This window comes from Brachyhypopomus gauderio, chromosome 1, assembly GCF_052324685.1.
Source record: "Brachyhypopomus gauderio isolate BG-103 chromosome 1, BGAUD_0.2, whole genome shotgun sequence".
Classification (NCBI taxonomy): Eukaryota; Metazoa; Chordata; class Actinopteri; order Gymnotiformes; family Hypopomidae; genus Brachyhypopomus; species Brachyhypopomus gauderio.
In genome coordinates, this window is record NC_135211.1 from 28,979,412 (window position 1) to 28,999,157 (window position 19,746).

Here is a 19,746-nt window from a genome sequence, read left to right on the forward strand (position 1 = left end):
CACAACGCCCTCTTGGCAGTTCTGATCCCATAAGGATATTTAATGACATTTTGGTGAATGCCAGACCTGCCCTGCGTGCGTATGAGTGGCGCTGTGATGTAGGGTAAAGGGATGAAGGGGTTACTTGTCCACTTACCCACAGGTAGCCTTGAGGGAGGGAAGTGCCTGCCGCCGAGAAGCCCAGCAGGGCACACTGGACCGGGTTGTGCAGGGCAGCCATCAGCTAGGGAAGAAGAGGCCATTTTTAAATTACGCTCAAACCATCCTGTGCATCCTCACGTGATTTCATTACGCTCGCAACTTTACACCGGATGCGACCGGGCCGTCTCGTAGCGTTTCTCGAGCCAGTGGGGCCCGCCTGCGGGTCTCGTCCAGCAGGGAGGTGCAGCTCAGACACGCCGTGCTCTGTTTGACATAGCGCTAGCCCGAATCACTCAGAGGAACATTCACGGGCCCTCGCGGCGCACAATGAACACCTTCCTCCCCGCGTGACACCCAAACCTTTTGTCTGCTCACGACGATGCACAAAACGAAGCCAAATTTAAAGAACAAGCTCCAATTACACATATCCAGGCTCGTTTTTAAACAAGAATAAAGCCTGAATTGGAGCCAGCACTCTGAAGGCATTCTGAGTGGGAGGCCGATGATAATGGCAATTGCTAAATGAACAGCCGTAACACCCGGGCCTGTGAGGGACCTGACGCGACTCTCTCCCGCTGCCTGGTAGAAAGAGCTCACCGCTCGGTCTGTAAGTGCACTGCAGCTATGAGCCTTTCAGAGCAGAACCCACCATCCCCGTGACATGCCAACTGGACCAGGGGCCCAAGCAGAGGATGCGTTCGGAGGGCGTTTAGCGGGACTGTGGGCGTTTAGCAGGACCGTAGGCGTTCAGCAGAGCTGAGGGCGTTCAACGGGACCGTGGGCATTCAACGAGACCGTGGGCGTTTAGTGGGGCTGGGGACGTTTAGCGGGGGCGTGGGTGTTTAGCGGGGGCGTGGGCGTTTAGCGGGGGCGTGGGCGTTTAGCGGGGCTGGGGGCGTTTAGCGGGGCCATGTGCATTAAGCGGGGCCTTGGCCACTTAGCGGGACCGTGCGCGGCCGAGGCCTAAGTGTTGTTTTGGAAGTTTGCTGTTGTGTGCATGTGTGTCCTTCTCTGCTCACTCCAAGTGGGAGTCAGTGTGTCATCTAAGTAACAATGTGTCAGCAGAGATGTATGACACTAAAAGCCAAAAGTGCCTCTAGAACAGGAAAGATGGAGGGGGGGGATTGAAGTCTCCACTAAGAACACTTCAGTCCCCAAAACAAAACTCATCCAGTATGTCAGCTACACACCCACCAAATATGTACATTTATGATTGGTGATGGCAGAGTGGTGCGACTGGTGCCTCATTCAAGGCTCATGGCAGTGAATCTGCAACATTCACAGAGCACAAACAGTGTCTGTCTGGCTGTCAATAGGATGCATGCAGAGCAAAATGGCAGACGGCACATGTAATTGCATCAGACTGGCGTGCATGTGTGTGTGTGTTTGTGTGTGTTTGGGGGATGGGGAGTATGCATTTCTGAAGCTTTAATGCCATTTAATGTTGTCTCTGAGGAATGTACGCATCAATCACTGGCAATTTATTACAGCCATCACCAACCACCCCAACACACACACACACACACACACACACACACACACACACACACACACACACACACACACACACACACACACACACACGTACACACACGTACACGCACACACTCCCCAATAATGCACGTCCAAATAAAAACATGCCGAAAATAATGCCAGCCAGATGACTAGCTCAGCCCATCTGTCCAACACGTGAACCTCCTCTCAGCTCCCTCCCTTCCTCCATTTACACTCGTCCACCGCATCCTCTCCTCCCGCCTGACACATATCCCCATCATCCTCGCCTTCTCCAGTTAAAGGACGGATACGTTTAATGGGTAATTAAACGCCAGCCATAACAAGCAGGCATATGGCGGTCGGCAGGCAGAGAGGACCCTGGGTAAGAGGGACCCGGGGACCGTCCTGCAGCTGTCCGGACCGCTCCAGAGCATCTTCGCAGGTGGAGATCGGCCTTTGATCGGCCTCCAGCGCCTGGACCACAAGCGCCAGGGTCTCCACTCAGCCCAGGTCCCTGGTGTCTCGGACACGGTCAGTGCAACAGACCCTCTGTCCCAAACTACAAATGTATTCTGGGTTCTCAAAGGGCATGATGCTACACTGTTGTCCAGGTGCAGAGGTAAAATAGAACCTCTAATGCTCAATCTCGGCTGTAACCCCCCCTAATGTAGAATTGCAAATGTGCTTCATGATGTGTTATACCTCCATCAAGGAAAAGTGCTTCTCCCTTTTACATCCAACAGCACCGGAGAGGACAGACTGAGTGATGGTCTTCCACTCGGCTCTCTTAAAGCGACTGGGCTTTTGTATACGAGTCAGAACATATCCGCACCGAAAACACCGCTTCAGTGCAACCGAGCCAAAGAGGAGCCTGTGCTGCCAGTAAAATGTATCGGGACGCATAATCAGACACACTTGCAATGGTGCATCTGTCAGTAGTGAGAAGCCATTTACATATCGCCATGACACCCCATTCTACCAAGTCGGTTTTGGTCTTGCAGGGTGTCGCTTCCTCCCTGAACCCATCTGCTCATCCAGCTACGGAGAGCGTCGCGGAGAAGCAAGCAGCAGGCGGGTGAGGAGATAGAGGAAGGGTTCTGATGGAGCATCCGCAGCTGCACAAAGCCGGGCCAGGTGAACGCTAATTAAAGAGAGATTTGTCGATGCGGGGAAAGGCTGGTCTCCCAGCTGCCAGACCCGTTGACCCAGTGCCCTACCAGGGGACACGACTAGCCCGCTCCCCATGGGCGGAGGCCCATATGCCAGATCCAGGTGGCATTTATACTCCTCATAGGCAGACACTGAAATGTCCTGAGCAGCAGTGGATCCACTTTCAGACAAGGGCTAACATGGGCAATGTCTTACGATGCATCTGCGTGTAACACTAGCATGCATGTATTATTAGCACTTGCCCGTCAGTAGGTGCCCAGACTCACACGACAGTAATCAGCACGGTAGGTGGCCGACGGTAGAAGAATGAGCTACCCAGATAAACCGGGGCGGGTCGGAGCCAAGCAGGTGACCTTGAGCGCAGCGAGTTTGGAGTTTTAATCTTCAAACTGTCAAAGGGATGAGAGGACGCGTAACGTTTTACAACCGACTCGGTTATCGCATGTCACTAGACATGCCTCCGGTGCTCCGTGGGGAAGAACGACTTAACCACGTCCAATTATCATTGTCAGGAGGCTTGTTTTCACTCAGGTGCAGTGTTTACACTCTCGGAAGTAGTTCTCACTCTGTGATGTCGACATTCAGCCAGCGCTAAATTTAATGCGTATCAGATGTGACAATCGCTACTGTGTTCAGCAGGAAGTTAGAGTTTAACTTACAACTAACGCTCTGAAGACAACAGTCGCTGACATCAGCTCTTTAGAAGCCGTGTTTAAAGCATGTTTAATGCTCATGCTGTTCTGTTCATGATATCTTCTTTAGCTTGTGATTCACGCTGCTCACACACGTTTACAACATCCACAAGGTTGATGTTTTGTCATCAGAAAGGGATGCTAGCACATGGCCACGCTGTTGCGTATTACCATAATGCTAAAGCTATGATGAACTCATCTGAATGCCGTATTAAGATTTGCTGCCTGACTTCATTCAGTTCCAGAGTAATGAGCAATGACATTAATAGCAAATCATAGAAACCCCTGAACTCTAACACACCTACACTCGACAAACACGCAAGTGCTCTGGGACACCACGCTATTAGCATTTAATAAGCTCTGTGTCGCTGCTAAACCCACAGAGCTTGGTTAGCATGAAGAGCTACAAACCATGTCGGGGAGGGTGGGGGTACATGGGGGGGTGGGGGGGGGGGGGGGGGGTGGTGGTCTGCTCAGTGAGTCACAAAGACGAATCTTCCCTCCACAAACCTGTAAGAGAGCACACGTCCTCATGACAACAACAGCGGCACCTCCCACCCACTAGCATGCACTAACGGAGCTCTTCTGCTGGTTATTAACCGATAATTGCTTGGTTCTGGGTTCCGCCCACACACTCTCTCATTTCTAGCCCGCGGATAGAAGAAACAAAGGTAGAGGAGGGAGACCCCTGATTGGAGCAGAGGCTGCCGTACGGCACTCAGGCTAATCTGACCACTGAAGCTGTGTTCAGTGTGTTATATAGAGCAGATTACAGCTGGTTTGTGTCTATTTCAGCATGTGTTTTATACAGGCCAGATTGGAGCCAGTTTGAGCCTGCAAGCATGCGTTATATGGAGTAAATTAGACCTGGTTTGTTTCCGCTTCAGCATGTGTTATACGGGGTAGATTAGAGCTGGCTGGTTTTTGCTTTAGCATTTGATATACGGGGCAGATTAGAGCCAGTTTGTGTCAGGTGGAGCACGTGTTATACAGGGCAGATTAGAGGTGGTTTGTTTCTGTTTTAGCAAGTGTTATAGAGTGCAGATTAAAGCTGATTTGTGTGTGTGTGTGTGTGTGTGTGTGTGTGTGTGTGTGTGTAGGCAGGCAATGACCGTATGTTTGGACGGTGTGGTGTCAGAAAGACCATGTCCTGACAGCAACAACCTTAATCCCACCAGCTGCACAAATGTCTTCCCAAACAAACAGATTGAACACCCCCCCCCCCCCCCCCTTCCCAAGACCACGCCATGTTACAACTCCTCATGTTCTGTCCCTCCAGCATCCTCAGGAAACTCCAACGCAGATGGACGACCTTAACACAATCAAAAACAGCATCCACGCATGAGCTGGATGTCATCCAATCATTTCAATTCCACAGGTGGAGACAAACAGAGATTACCATGTCGACCACCTGGTGCGTCCGCGGCTGTGCACGGCGCATTCGGTCATTTCAGCAGAGTTAGCTTAAACCTGGAGATCATTGTTTACATTTACTCTTAGCATTCACATGTTCTTAGCAGCGGGGAGAGTTCTGCCCCTCAACTTCTACCTGAACATATGGCATCATGTTATAAACTTTTGATTAAGCTTTACTGGAAAAGTTGGTCGAGTTAACGTAGAGAGAGCGGCTGACTCCCCGATTGACTTCCTGTGGCCATCACCGTAATCACAGCACCAGTACAGAGTCAGCGGGCGGTCGAGCGTGTCAGCGCAGCGCCCCACCCTGGCAACACATCAAACAGATGCGTTCACTCTCGTTCAGATTCGTGTGCGTTCGCGTTCATTCATATTCATGCGCTGACTGATATTTGCCTCTCTGTGTCCTGCTCAGCTGCTCGACATATTTGATTGTGATGCGTCCAGCTAATTCAGTCCGAATCCAGCACGTCTCATTCCCACTGGCACCGATTCTCTGATACAGCACAACGGCTCCGCCATTCACCAGATAAAAGAACTCGACAGTGGTGCAAATAACAGGGTTTGGAGCCAAGAGCTGTCTGTAGGCGCTCTCTCTCTCTCTCTCTCTCTCTCTCTCTCTCTCTCTCTCTTCTCTCTCTCTCTCTCTCTCTCTCCCTCCCTCACTCTCACTCCCTTGCTCTCTCTATCTCTCTCTTCTCCCATTTCTTACTCTATCTGATTTTCCCCCTCTCTCTATATACATCACTCTCTCGCTCTCTCATCCACCCCCTCCATGCCTTCACCTGTCAGACATGAACACAGGACACACACGGTACGAGAAGTACGGGTCTCCGCCAGCCCCTGGGTCCTGACTGGACGAAAACATAGCAGGCTTGGCACTAAACAGGAGGTGAGAGATGGTGTCTTTGAAGTCCCCTCTTCAGATGCTCCTTGGGCTCGCATGGGGGACAAGCAGGCAGCGTTGACCACATGCCACACCAACGAGGGAGAACCCTGGGGGGGTCTGTCCCCATCCTCTGTACATTACCCCCCAAGCCAACTCACTGGCAAGGAGCTGATTTTAATATCCAGCTAGGAACACCAGCAATTACAAAGGACCGTCACTGATCAGTCCCTGATAAAGGACAGGAAGGGTCTATTTGTCTTAATCCTCAGCGTGTTTGTTGTTTGTTCGTTCATTCTATTGTTTGTTTGTGTGTATGTTTGTTTTTCCAGACCATCTGACCTCTTTTCCTTTGGGAACAGTATTGGAAGAGGACGTAATGTGGTGTAATGCATGCAAAACACATTCAGACGTGCTTCCAAGGACGTGTTTACGTCCCAGTGTTGCGCCCATGTTTTCTAATCCTCACGACCATTGCGATTTTCACCGCGGTGCCTAATTCGGGACGTTAGGCAGCGGTCCATATGACTGAATCAGGTCGGGAAGAGTGACAGTGCGATCGTCTGAGAAGAGAAGGAGGGTACGACGCGCGGCAGTTCACAAGAGCATCGTGAACAACAGGCCGAGTGAGTGCGGAGGACAAGGGGAAGCAGCATTAGTGTGAAGCACCCTCCCACTGCTAAGGGCAAGTCAGAAAGAGTACTGACGTTTAAATTAGCACGTCTCACTTGTGCTGTGCCACCCTCGTCAAGGTTGCATTAGTGGCCGTCTCTCTGGTAGAGCGGGCCGCGGGGATGTGGAGGGGGCGGGGCTGAGAGGAGGAGGGCCAGACGTTGTCTGCTCTGCTCACGGCTCCGCTAGGGCATGGATGATTTCCAGTAATTAGCACGCAACTGTCAAAGCAACAGATCAGTTCCCTCTGAGGATGACCTCGTGCTTGTGCCCTGCTGCAGTGGCGTCTCCAGTACCTGCACACCAGAGCCACACTGCCCTCTATTGGTGAAAAACATTCTACTTGGAACTTGGAACTCTCCAACGTGCCAACATTTCAATCCAAGGTATGAGAAGATGCATTTTCTGGAAAAAAAAAAATTGTTAGCTGATGAGCTGCAACTTCAAATTTACCTCCTGGGTCTTGTAATAATACCGCTATTACATTTGATAAGATTAACATGTGGTTTCACGACAGTGTTAACATGTGCTTTTTTCGATTAGATTGATGAGGCACTTTCCTCCTGCCCTTCCCCAGGTGGTTCTGAAGGTCCTTAGGTGGCTCACAGGGATTCGGGTTCACCGGACAGGTCAGTGCGAGCTGGCCCAGCTGTCCAGTCTGGAGGCAAGAACAAGGCGCTGAGCTGAAAGCCGTGGTAACACCCAGACTCATTACACAAGCAGCCCCTCTGCGCCCGGCTGCAGCCTGCCGGCCGTACAAATCCTGTTCGCTGAATTCGATGCAGCAAATCCCAGTCGTAACCCTCAGGCAAGAAACCCTGAAAAAATCTGTACGCCAGAAACCTGCTGCCGACGGTACCATGCGGAGAAGCCTGTCAACCACCTGCCTGGATGTCAGAAGGGGGCTGGATAGGGATGTGAAGAGGACAACAGCCGTTTGGAAACGCTGGAATCGGTGCCCTGAGAAAGCGTTTTAGTTTTAACTTTTGTCACTGTGTCACTGCAGGGAAAAAGAAGCATTTGCACAGATGGAGATCTGCGTAGGAGCGCAAGTCCCATCCCGGGGATGCATACTGTCCTGTGGACCAAGGTGACGAGCTCCTGCTTCTCTCGCTAAACGCATCACCTTCCACAGACCACGCATCACCTTCCACAGACCTCCCGTTCACATGCAACAGGCCACGCGCCTGTTGGAGAGACAGGTGACAGGTGACAGCGATGTGGGGAAGAGTGATTAGCGCTGGATGGCATGATCCCTCCTCAGGAAACTAAAAGAGAAAAGAAATGTCATGCTTTCCTGATTAATTACGCCAATCTGCGGGAAGAGTAGCAGGGGCAAGAGAGGAGGGAGCCTGGACCATCAGCAAGTAATACCCCAGCCCCCCTGAAACAGACAGGGGGACCTACGACTGCAGGTCTAGTCAGTGTTTCTCAAACACACTCAAGCATTTTCTCCCTGCCCCTGCTGTTTGAGTGTTTGCATTTGCTGGAGGGATGTAGCATTGCAAAGAGAGAGAAAGAGAGAGTGAAAGAGAGAGAGAGAGAGAGAGGGAGAGCACAAAAGGGAGATGTAAGAGTCTGCTAGAGATGGATAAGGGAGAGCTTATAATCCACATGGTGGCATCTGTTCTTCACAGAGCAGAGACGGAGATGAACGCCTGACTTCAAATGTAGATGAAAGTCTTGGAAGGTTTTATTGTGACGATTCTCGCAGAAAACTATACTGAGCAGGAAAACAACAGAAGCCTAAATCAACAGAGACTTGCTTTGGAAAGGGAAGGGCACCTTTTCCAGGGAGATTATTTGATCTATTTTTCATTGGTGCATGCACAGTGTTGTGCAAGACCAAGAATCAGACCAAGTTTTGAGAGTTTCGTTCTTTTATTTTGCTCGTACGGCCGTCTCAACAGCGGCGGTTTCACGCCACCAGTGTCATAAATCAGTGCTTCTATGAGCGACGTCACGAACAGACCCTGTCCCCAGAGTTGCTATCTCTGCGGGTGTCACTCCACTATCTCATCTGCAGCCCGTCGGCACAAGTCTGGGGTCCGTCGATGGAGACCCCACACGGCTCCATCAGGCCTGTGAGTGGCTGCAACGCGGGTGGAGACGATAGAGGACTGGAGTAACATGGGCGGGGATCTCCATCATGAGACCAGATGACATACGAAGGCGGGATCAACACCATCCAAGGAGAGACGGATCACAGCCAGACAGACACATCCTGCACTCTCGGGCCAACCCAGCGATTAATAAGGGTACAACTACCAATGAAACTGATCAGCTACCAATACTGAGGTCAGTGGCAGTATGCTGGTTGATAAGTGGATACGCTGAGTCACAACATCCACAGGGAACATGGGAAAGTCAGAAAGGGAAGGGACACTGGAATATACCAAACGCAAACCACCGAGACACAGCTGCTGTATTAGTGAGATTAGGAGACTGCACCCATCAGTTGTAAGAAATTCAAAACAAGCTGTCCAAGCACTAGAAATTAAGCATGATAAAGAAAACACTCACAAACACACACGAATGAAAAGCATGAGATTACAGAAGACCGTGTCAGAAACATGGGACATATTTGTACTCCTCCTCCAGTCTCAGTGCATCCGGAGCTCCTTTGGGGGGGGGTCAGTAAAGATGAGCTGTGGATGAATCAGGGGGCAAACAGACGGCATCAGCCCCACCTGAGCGCCACAACAGCAGCCTCTGAAGCAGTCCATGCCACACAACTCTCTTCAAAGATGGACACCACTGTGTTGCTTGGCCTCTGTTGCTGCACTACGCAAACACATGATGAAAAAGCCTCTTGACTGAGCCGTGTTTGCAGATGGTGCAAAGACTCTGAGAGTAAGAGTTCTGCTTCAGCTAGACAGACCTAACTGGGCACATTTGTGCATTCACAACTACATTCACTACTGCAAACGTGACATCCTGATACGTGGAACCCCGATACCCACTCAACGTCTTCTACCGTCGTGTCAGCATCCACTTCCATGAGCAAGGATTAACTCCCTCACGTTTCAGATTAGAAGAAACTCCAACCACAGCAAACAATCGCAGTCTTTCAGTCTTTCCACCAGCTGAAACATCTCCGCACTTCTGGAGACTTTAATACCACGCACCCACCGTGGGTGTTGCTGTTGGGTGTTTTATGAGGTAGATTTCTGATTAAATGTTGTATTGTTTCCTCAGAAGGCCAAGAGGCAGTGTGTGTGAACAGAGCTGCTGTGGGGCGCAGGCCAGGGACGAGATACAATACCAGACCTTACTACCTTTTAGGAGGAGCTGAAAGAGGGAGAGAAGAGGTCAACGTGACCTTGGGACAAACCACCACCGTAACAGAACAAAAGTTATTGTCATAGATGTTGCAAGAAACTGGCAGGATAGAGAAATCATAGGAATCATAGAATGTTCTACAAGAAAAAAGTTACTGACAATGACGATGATGATAATGATGATGATGGTTCAATCACATTTCAACTTTAACAGATGCAGGATGATGGAACTCAACCAATCATCTATCTTGTATTAAGTAACAGGATAGCTCAACCAAGCACACTCGCAGGCATAAACAACAGTGTGAAAGTCACCTAGCTTGCGACTGTAACCAAGGGGCAGCCGATTAGCACAGCGCTTCGAGTAGCTGCTGCTTTCTGCGAGCAGTTGAGCATTAGTGAATTAGCCACACGATCAGCTGAGCTGTGCCTTTAACGTAGCCCGTGGAGATCAGCCACGTGTGTTCTGTGGCATTATCAGAGTCTTGGCAGCTTAACACACACAGCAGATCCTGCCTGCCAGATGAGCCAAAGGTGGAAGAGGAAGCCAAGCAGATCCATGAAGCTAAGAGAAGCCTGATAACTGTTATCTCTTATACTTAACAAGTCCATCCACTAGTCAAGTGCCTCCCACAGGCTCTGAGGGGACCACCAAGCCTTTGTGTCGAGTAGATGAGCAGTCAAGCGTTTGTGACCCTGGATGAGGTTCGAGCTGCGTTACTTTGAGACAGCACTGCAAGTGGACGCTCGCCTTCAGGCTCCTTGTCTCATCTCGGTCTTCAACGTCCTTCATCCGCACAACATAAAAGATCCTCGTCCATGCGCTGATGAACGGTCAGTCCAGAAGGTGCCATGGCAGGGAGAAAAAGGGAGAGGTAGGAAAAGACGGGGCTGGTGTGAGAGAGAGACGGAGAGGGAGATAAGAGCGAGATGAAGAGATGGAGGGATAGCACAAGAGATGAAGATGTGGATGGCACAGAGGAAGAGATGGAGGGACAGATGGAGAGAGGCAGGGGAGGCTGGCACTTCTCCAGCCGGAGGACGGTGTCTGGCGCGCTTGCGCTGACAGCACCGGACAAACAAGAGGAGAGAGAATCATTGTGAGGAGGACAGGGAGGGGCCAGCAGCTTTGCGTGGTTGCCAGATCCCACAGATGAAGACTCCCCTCGACCCCGACTTTCTGTCTATTAGGTTACGGCAAGGAGGCTTAATTGAATGCAAGTCCATTGATTTATGCTTGGGTGTCCTGCAGTCATTTAGGTAATTGTATGATCGCTTTATAACATCCTTCCACAGAGCCGGCGATAATTTGGCACCTTAGCACGCAACGCAGTGGCAAACACCATAACTATATTAGTGCTGAAAATCTAGTTTAAAATATCATTTTCCAGACAGTAGAAATTGATTTTATATGTTTTTGACTGACTCTGAAAGCCTGTTAGGATGCCTCTCACCCTAGTTCACTGTTTGATCTATGGAAGGCCCACCACTCTTAACAGCCACTATCGATCGCCTCTCTTTCTCCAGCAGACAAAGGAGAGAAGGCTCCACGTCACCCTAGAACTCCACACGTCTGGCCGAGCATCTGTGGCACCTTCCCGTGGTACCACTGTAGCCGTAATGATGGAGTTAGTCCACAGGAATTTCAATTTCCGCAGCTGAGAAACAAGCAAATGAGCTATTTCTCTTCGCAACAAAAGCCATAACTTTTTAATCCATTAAAAGAGAATGGATTTAAAATTGCACTTACATGTTTGTTTTGAGACATTTGTCTTAAAAACAAGTCTTAACTTTCTAATCCATTAAAAGAGAATGGATTTAAAGTTAGAGCAACATGGGGTTTTTTTTCCCAGACATTTGTCTTGAAAACAAGAGTCTTAACTCTCTAATCCATTAAAATCAAGTATCTCATTATTATTCTTAAAAGCATACTGTTAATCAGTAACTACTGCACATTATTTGGTACCTGGACTGAAACTAATTTTAATAATATGTGTTTACAAAAGTGAGTGAGATTCTGGACCTCCTTCTGGGTCCTTGGTGTGTAAGGAGCTAAATCTTTTGTCGATGACTGGAAGGGACACAAGTTCAGTGCTTTTGAGGACGACAAACACGAAGACGCAAAGTATCCCGCCGTTTGAACTTTGCTAACCTTGCAATCCGGAGTTTTTGCGGTGATGACAGGCAGGCGGCAGGACAGCAGCGGACACCAGAACGGGGCCTTGGTCCTCCTGTCTTCCTCCGCAGAGACCCAGCCTGGTGCGTTCTCCTCTCCTGAAAGAGAAGATTCGTTTTTACCTAACGCTCATTTTAAACAACGCTTAAATGATGACGCTTCCTCTCCATAGCTGACCAAGTACGAAGCTTTGAAGTGGAAAAACAGTCACTAAAGCAGTAACAACAGGAAGCACATTCTAGATTTAATAAAAAAGAAATGTTCACACACTGCGCAGGAAAAGAGCTCTTTGCTTGACTAATAGGTCCAGGCCTCCTTCCACAGATGGAGACACCCAGAGTTGATGCAGCCTAATGGCCCTGCCTGACACACAGCGCTGTGGCAGGTATCCGTCCCAGCATGCACTGCAGCGACCTCTGCATTGCACTTAATTAAGCAGGAATCCAGGTGGCACAGGGCTCCTTCCACGCATTCTCCCAGCCGCACTGACAGGTGTTTTCGTTTGCGAAACGCACCGCGAAGCTGCCAGCCTCCCTCCATTCAGCAGATCGGTAATTAACCATCCCGGCCGACGAAAACGTTACCGTACGTGCAATTAAACAGCTTGCTCTTTCTGACTCCTCATCCTTCCACGCATTATCAACATGCAATCAGCCTCGAACACAACAATAAGAGGAACCAAGAACCAGGGATTCGGGATTTTCAACGGATCATTTGGCTTTGAATGTGGGCAGAGGGCAGCGTGCTGTTTGTCGGGAGATTTTCAGCGGGGTGCAGTCACAGAGGCAGACACACAGGAGCCTTAAGGGCCAATTAGTCTAGCCATCTCCCTTTCAATTTAAATGGGTTTCATTTAAGAGGACACCCATAACAGTGTGAACTGCCAATTTGAAGTGGCTAGACATCCGTGTAAGGGATCTAAATGGCCTACACAGCCATAGCGGAAGTTAATTTTTTGATTTGGTATCTTTTTACCTCTCTCTACACCAGAAGCAAAGTTACTCAGAAATCAACAGGGTGAACACAGTGCCGCCTATGATCCATTTGAATGCCACTTTATGTGCAAGAAGACAAAGGCCAAACAGTCAGAACTTTCAAATTTGAGACTAATTAATTACATAAAACTTACACCCCCTTTCAACACTTTAGCCTAAGTAACGAGGCTTTTAAGCTGAGAGCTTTGATACAAAGGATGGATCTCCTGGGTAAAAATGCATGTAAAATATAAAAGATTCCCTCACACTGACAACGAGACTTCAGGGTTGCTGAAGGACACAGTTAAGGCTAAAGCTTAAAAGAACCCATGGAGAAAACTCTCTTTCTCTTCTTTGTGGTTTTTAAAAGTCATTTTAATGCCAGTAACCTAGCTTCTACTGGAGTTCAAAGCCTAGAAAATATACCGCGTTCCCCCTTGGACACCATCACCCAAGGAACAACTTTATGAAAGGTTTTCTCACTAAAATCACTAAATATAGCAACAATATCTGTGTCCGTGATATAACCTTATAAGGCCTTAGTCACAACAACTTGAAACCAAAGGAACAACTGAATGGATTGTTAAGCTAAATGGCTATTTTAGTTTTAGCGTACATGACAGTGATATTCTTCATGAAATGCTAACAATGGCAAACATACTTTATCAAGTTATTAAATTCAAAGCCATATTCAGACAGCCACAGAATGGAAGGTAAATCTAATTTCCTTCGCTCCTGTCTCTCTTTTGTATTCTTCAAGATCTCTGCCATCGTTTGCGCGAGCTCGCGCCGGCTCGCGGTGCCGTGCAGTCGCGTGGGTGTGCCAAGGCGTGTCACGGGACAAACGACGCTGGTGGACGCAGCGAGGCTGCGTCTCCGTACCACGTTTCAGATGTCCTCATCAAACTTATTAGCGCCGCTACATGTCAGAACCACTCCCGCCTTATCCGGCACGTACCGGTGAGGCACAGCACGCGGTCTCGGCTGCAGACAGGAAACATGGTTTGTGTTTGCCCTGTAAGGAGCAGATAAGAACACTAGGTTACTGGAGGCAAGAAAGGTGATGTCTCACAGCCTGTTCGAGGCTGGAACACCTGTGAAACCCCGAACACTTACACGGCCTTATCAGGACAAACAATATGCCTCCATGTTCCAACACTCCCATAAGCGACCAAGGAAGCAATTAACTGTAGTACAACCCATCACATGTGAGTATCATATGCCCTTCCAATCAAATCATGAGTGCTGTGTTTATTTGACATCAAGTTAGGGTCAGCAACGATAATAAGGGGTAGAGCCGGAGATTCTGGAGGATTCCTGATTGGCTGCCTCATGTCAATCTCAAGTCAGGACTGGTTGGATGTTTCATTTATTCAAATTCATCCTCCATGGGGAAAAAAGAAAATGGGGCCAGATTTGGGCATGGAACTCCTAGGCTGAGAAAGGGGCCATCTCAGACCCTGATGAGGGTGGACACAGGACACACGGTGAGGAGATAAAACTATCCAGAATTATGTGTGTGCAGGTATCCATGACGGAGTGATCCTCTACAACATCGTAGTCAAAGAAGACAATGCTCCCTCCTTTAGTGGACAGACATTTTCCCACCCAATACTACGAACATACAAAGCAATACACCATGCTGTCTGATAAAGCCTGGACCCCTAATAAGATGTTCTAAAAAGTTCAAAGTATCTTGAATCTGCAGATCTGTTGTGATGCAGTCTACATGCCGGTCTGTCTGTTGAACGGATTCTTTCTTTGGACTGAAAACAAAACACAAAAGCTCTGCCCTGTTGGCACAGTAGCAGCAGTACAATAGCACAGTGTCAGGACTCTGATGTGTAATTGTTCCGTGTTTGACAGTTCAGAGCATTTTAAGTAAAAAAAAAAATAATAATAATAAAAGTCCTTTCCACATCACTGCATTCATGTTATTTTGGGGAATTAAAAGCTGACCTTCAAGAATCATAAACAACTGTAACTGCACAGATGTCTTTGGGGTTCCATTAATGCCACTCTCAGCTTTGCAGTGGTCTTTCTCGACGCTGTTACTAATGTGTCCCTAGTGCAGAAATGAAGAGAAGTGAATGCATTTTACTGACCTACTGGAGCATTTAATCCCTCAGCCCTTCTAGACTCCTATCATTTGCAGACAGGCCCATGGCCTGTACAAACGACAGTCCGTTCGTAATTATATAAATTGTCAGGTGATCTCTGACCTCATCACACAGCATGCCCTTCAGAGGGACACAAGAGGGTCAAAGGTCAAGCCAGGAGAAGCAAAGTCATCCCCAGCCTCCCTATCTACCCCAACGGCTTCTGACTTTCTCAGTCTAATTATTCAATTAGCATAAATAACGTGGCTTAATTGGTGCTCCCTGCTAGTTTTCTGGTCAGGGGCAGCTATATGTACTTACAACCCAGAGTGCTGTTTAAACACCGGAGAAAATCCCTTACTGCAGAGAGTTCACTGGCTGTCGGGTACGAGGTATCACTAGCATCCACAAATGACCACTTCTGCCGAACCTTTACCCTTCAAAATGTATAAATGATGACAAATAACGGAAGCCGCCCCTCCGTACGACTGATATGTGCAGCGCTGAGGTGGTCGACTAGACCAGGCGTTAATGAGAGAGACAGGCAGGCAGCCCAGACTGGTGGCCCCTGCACAGAGAGGGCTAGCATCACTAATGAATCAGTCATAATGCATTCTGCCCATGTCGAGATCCTACACCACAGTAACAGTGCTGTACAAAAGTATTCACCCACACACACACACACACACACACACACCTCTGTTTCTGCTTCATTACAACCTGGAATTACAAAGGGTTTGCATTTGGATTTCATGTAATGGACTTAGCAAAACAGATCAAATTGTTGTAGTGTAGTAAAATATATGATTAATAATAATAATCACATCATTAGCTGACTGAAAACTACCGGTGTGCAATAAGTGTCACATGATCAATCACATAGTGTTGGTATAAATATACCTGTTCTGAAAGGTCTCTAACTGCACAACACCACTAGAAGAAGATGACCAAAGGACTCTCCAAACAGATCAGAGTCAGAGTTGAGCACCATCCACAGCAGAGATGTGAGCATCTGTCCATAGGCCATAAAGACATACACTCCACAGATTGGGGCTTTATGGAAGGATGGACATAAAAAAACTGATTAAAGGAACAAAATGAAGAAATATGTCTGAAGTGCCAAACATAGCAGATGTAGCATGTGGCAGACTCCCCAAAAACATTCCAGAAAGATCCTTGGTCAGATGAGGCTACAACTGAACTTTTTTGATATCATGGGAAGTGATAATTATGGTGCAAACCCAACACGCAGCCTCACAAGACCTCCATTCTCACAGTGAGGGTGTTGACAGCATCACGCTGCGAGAACAGAAAGCTGGTTGGTATTGACGGAAACACGGAGGGCGCTAAATTCAGGGTGATTCTCAAGGAAAACCTGTTTCAGTCTGCAACAGATTTGAGACTGAGACAGAGGATTGCCTTCCAAGAGTACAATGATGCTAAACATATAGCTAACGCTACTCTGAAGTGGTTTTAAAGGAAATGTTGAAATTTCTTGGAATGGCCTAGTAAAAGCCCAGACCTTAATCTAACTTAATCTAGTCCAGACTTTAATCTAACTGAGAATCTGGCATGACGTGATGCCACCGCTCTAACCCAAAGGACCAGGAACAGTTTTTCCTTGAAGAATTGGCAAAAGTCCTGTTGGATAGATGTGCTAAGCTAATAGAGACTTAGCCCAAGAGACAGATGCAATTGCAGCAAAAGATAGTTCTACACAGTATTGACACTGGGGGTGGTGAATATTTATGTACAATAAAGATTTCTATTGTTTTCTTTGTCTTAATTATTATTTTTGTCACAATAAAACCTTCACAGCAGTTGGCATGTTGTGTAAATCAAATGGTACAACCCCCCCTAAAAATCCATTTTTAATTCCAGGTTGTAATGCAACAAAACAGGAAAAACACCAAGGGGGTAAATACATTCACAAGGTACTGTTGCACAGAGAGCTACGGAAGGCGGCAAGCTGGCATGATTTAGTCAACCTCCACCAACACACACACACACACACACACACACACACACACACACACACACACACACACACACACACACACACACACACACACACACACACACACACACACACACACACACCTCAGTCTCACTTAGTCTATCATTAATAATGCAGCCTCAAGCCACATCTCAAAATGGAAGCAAAACTGGAAGCAGCTTAACTGAGGACAAGCAAACATCAACTCTCTTGTCAGGGTAGGGCGAGATGTACGTCTTTCCCCAACCAATCAGAGAGAGGGGGCGGGGAGTGAAAGCCAACTAAGGGAGCTTTCCTTTTGAGGCCTTACAAGCATCCCAGCATGCAGTTGTGAGCTTTCATGTTGTGAAACCAACAGAAAAGAGATTTGTATAAGCATAGAATCTTATTTAAACTTCTGTGCAAATGACCACTAATGATACAGGCCTCCTGTTGAGTCTGGTACTGTGCCAAGACTTGAATGGATTCGACAGGTGTGCAGAGCAGACAGCCGCCCCTCCTGAAACATACACCTCCGCTCCGAGCCAGAACGAGGAGCTGATATTCCTCGAGACAGCAGTGCCATTGTGTGTCTTTTTTCAGGTCGTCTGTATGGAGACCACTTACGAACCCACAGGATCGTTCATCTATTATTAACATCCACCAACTGCTTCAGTCAGATATAAAGGCCACAGATGTGCGCTCGCTTCCCCAGTGCTGCAGTCAATCGGTGACACCGATGTTCCTTCATTAAGGAGTGTTGGCCTAATATTCTTCCTCAGAGCTAATACTGCAGTTTAGAGACCTTTATCCAGGGTCCGGGTCCAGCGCTCTTATATTAGTACTGTAACTCAGCATTACGCCGTCTTAGGAGTTCACACTTATAGTAAACCATTACAGGCAAATGTGGTGACAACAACTATTAAGGCCCTTCCGCCGCGTGACTCGCCACGCCGCGTAGGCGTCTAACAGCTTTTTAATACCTCCTGAATGCCTAATTGCAGGCATCCATCAAAGACATAGTGCTGTGCTGATCTTGCAGGCACAGTGGGGTCGGTCTTCTGAGGAAAGGTGCTTTGGGAAGACAGCCTTCTCTTTGGCGTGGTGGTGGGCGTGGCGGTGGGCGTGGCGGTGGTAGTGGTGGTGATCAAGCTCCGCCTCCTGCACGCCTCCGCATGGCTTCACCCTCAATACAGTGCACAAACTCAAGTTTTTAATTAACACCTGGCCCCTACAGAACAATAATGATGGGGTGGGTGGGGGGGCAGTATTCTTCTTCATGTGTTTGTTGTTTTGTTTTTGTATATCACCGCAGATAATAGCTCACAAGCGCTTTCATGGACTATGCACTTATTCAGGGAGCTCAGTAAATAAACAGAAAAATGGGGTGGTAAGGCTTTCGGTCTAATTACACGTTATCGGTATTGAACAAAATCCTCTCATTGCTCTAACCATGTTAACGGGATCAATGCAAAGCTTAGGAAACATTAATTGAATTCATGCAATGTTTACTGATCATAACCGCAGCCAGAACCAGCTTCTCAGCAAGACTTACACACACAGTATGGCCACTACAGATCTGCAGTGTAGAAGACGTTCTGAAAAAGGTTTTCTGATGTCTTAAATAATAAAATAAGTATTACATTTTAAATGTTTTCGGGAATTAATGTGGTCTTTCAGAGGTAAGATGCCCATAATCCTTCTTTGGTGACCTGAACTTGTGACCTGAACTTTGGTTTTGATTTGATAAGTTATAAAAAAAAAAGGAAATATGAAAAAATAATATAGCAATATAGCAGTTGCTATAACAATATAGCAACTACATTAACACTATAAGCAATAACTACACTATTAACACTGAGCAAAATATTCTGTTAACACTATAATCAAACACTACATTACTAACACTATAATCAAACACTACACTACTAACACTATAATCAAACACAGAGCAGAAAGACATGTACAAAGTCCTGGCCTCAGCGTTTACATTGGCTCTGTCAGCCTGTTCATTTTCACGGCCAAGCGAGTGCCCAGAGATGCCAGGCGGAGTCCGTCTGGACCTTCACGCTGCCGTCCCCCACGTGGAAGCTCAGAGACGGGGGAAAAACACAGGCCGCTATCTTTCTTTTCCCCCCGGCAGCAGAGCGCAATGCCGGTCGCTCACGTTTGGCCAAAGAAGCTGAGATAATTGCAGTTGCTATGACGACCGCACGGCTTCGTTCCCGGGCGTTTAGAGGGTGAGGCGGGCGATGGGCCACTACGGAGGCCGCAGCTACGGACGGCGGAGGGCGGTGGAGCCCACCACGCTGCTGGAGACGTGGCAACGGCCATCGATGCGGGCGAGAGGAGATGGGGAGTGCGCCACTGAGACCGAGGGGCACGCCGCAGACGCTAACCGCCCGCATCTCACCCACAATGCCTTAGGCAGCTCCGAGGGCCGGTCTCAATCAGTGTGTGATCTTCAGCTCGTCTCTCTCTCTCACACACACACACACGGGCACGTACACATACAAGCACTCATGTTCAGCACACACACTACCCCTCTCTCTCTCTCTCTCTCTCTCTCTCTCTCTCTCTCTCTCTCTCTGCACTGATCTACCCTTCATCCTAACCCATTTCAACAGTGTCTGACACTGTGTTTTTCTCCTCTCACTCAGTCTGAACTACTTCTCCCTGCACTTCCTTTTTTTCTCTTCTTCACACACATGCAATCGCACAGCCAGATTCAACAGTGCTCACACACACACACACACACACACACACACAC

At 48.1% G+C, this 19,746-nt stretch overlaps 1 protein-coding gene across 3 annotated transcripts in view; it reads right to left on the bottom strand.

The window, feature by feature from the left end:
* Window positions 1-19,746, bottom strand: part of arhgef10la (Rho guanine nucleotide exchange factor (GEF) 10-like a) — a 91,612-nt gene that overhangs the window by 19,081 nt on the left and 52,785 nt on the right. For all 3 annotated transcript variants that reach the window (XM_077007709.1, XM_077007707.1, XM_077007708.1), the window contains 2 exons: window positions 11,905-12,026; window positions 137-223 (listed from right to left, as the gene is read on the bottom strand). In XM_077007709.1, coding sequence (XP_076863824.1) covers window positions 137-223; window positions 11,905-12,026 — 209 coding nt within the window. The remainder of the gene's footprint in view (window positions 1-136; window positions 224-11,904; window positions 12,027-19,746) is intronic.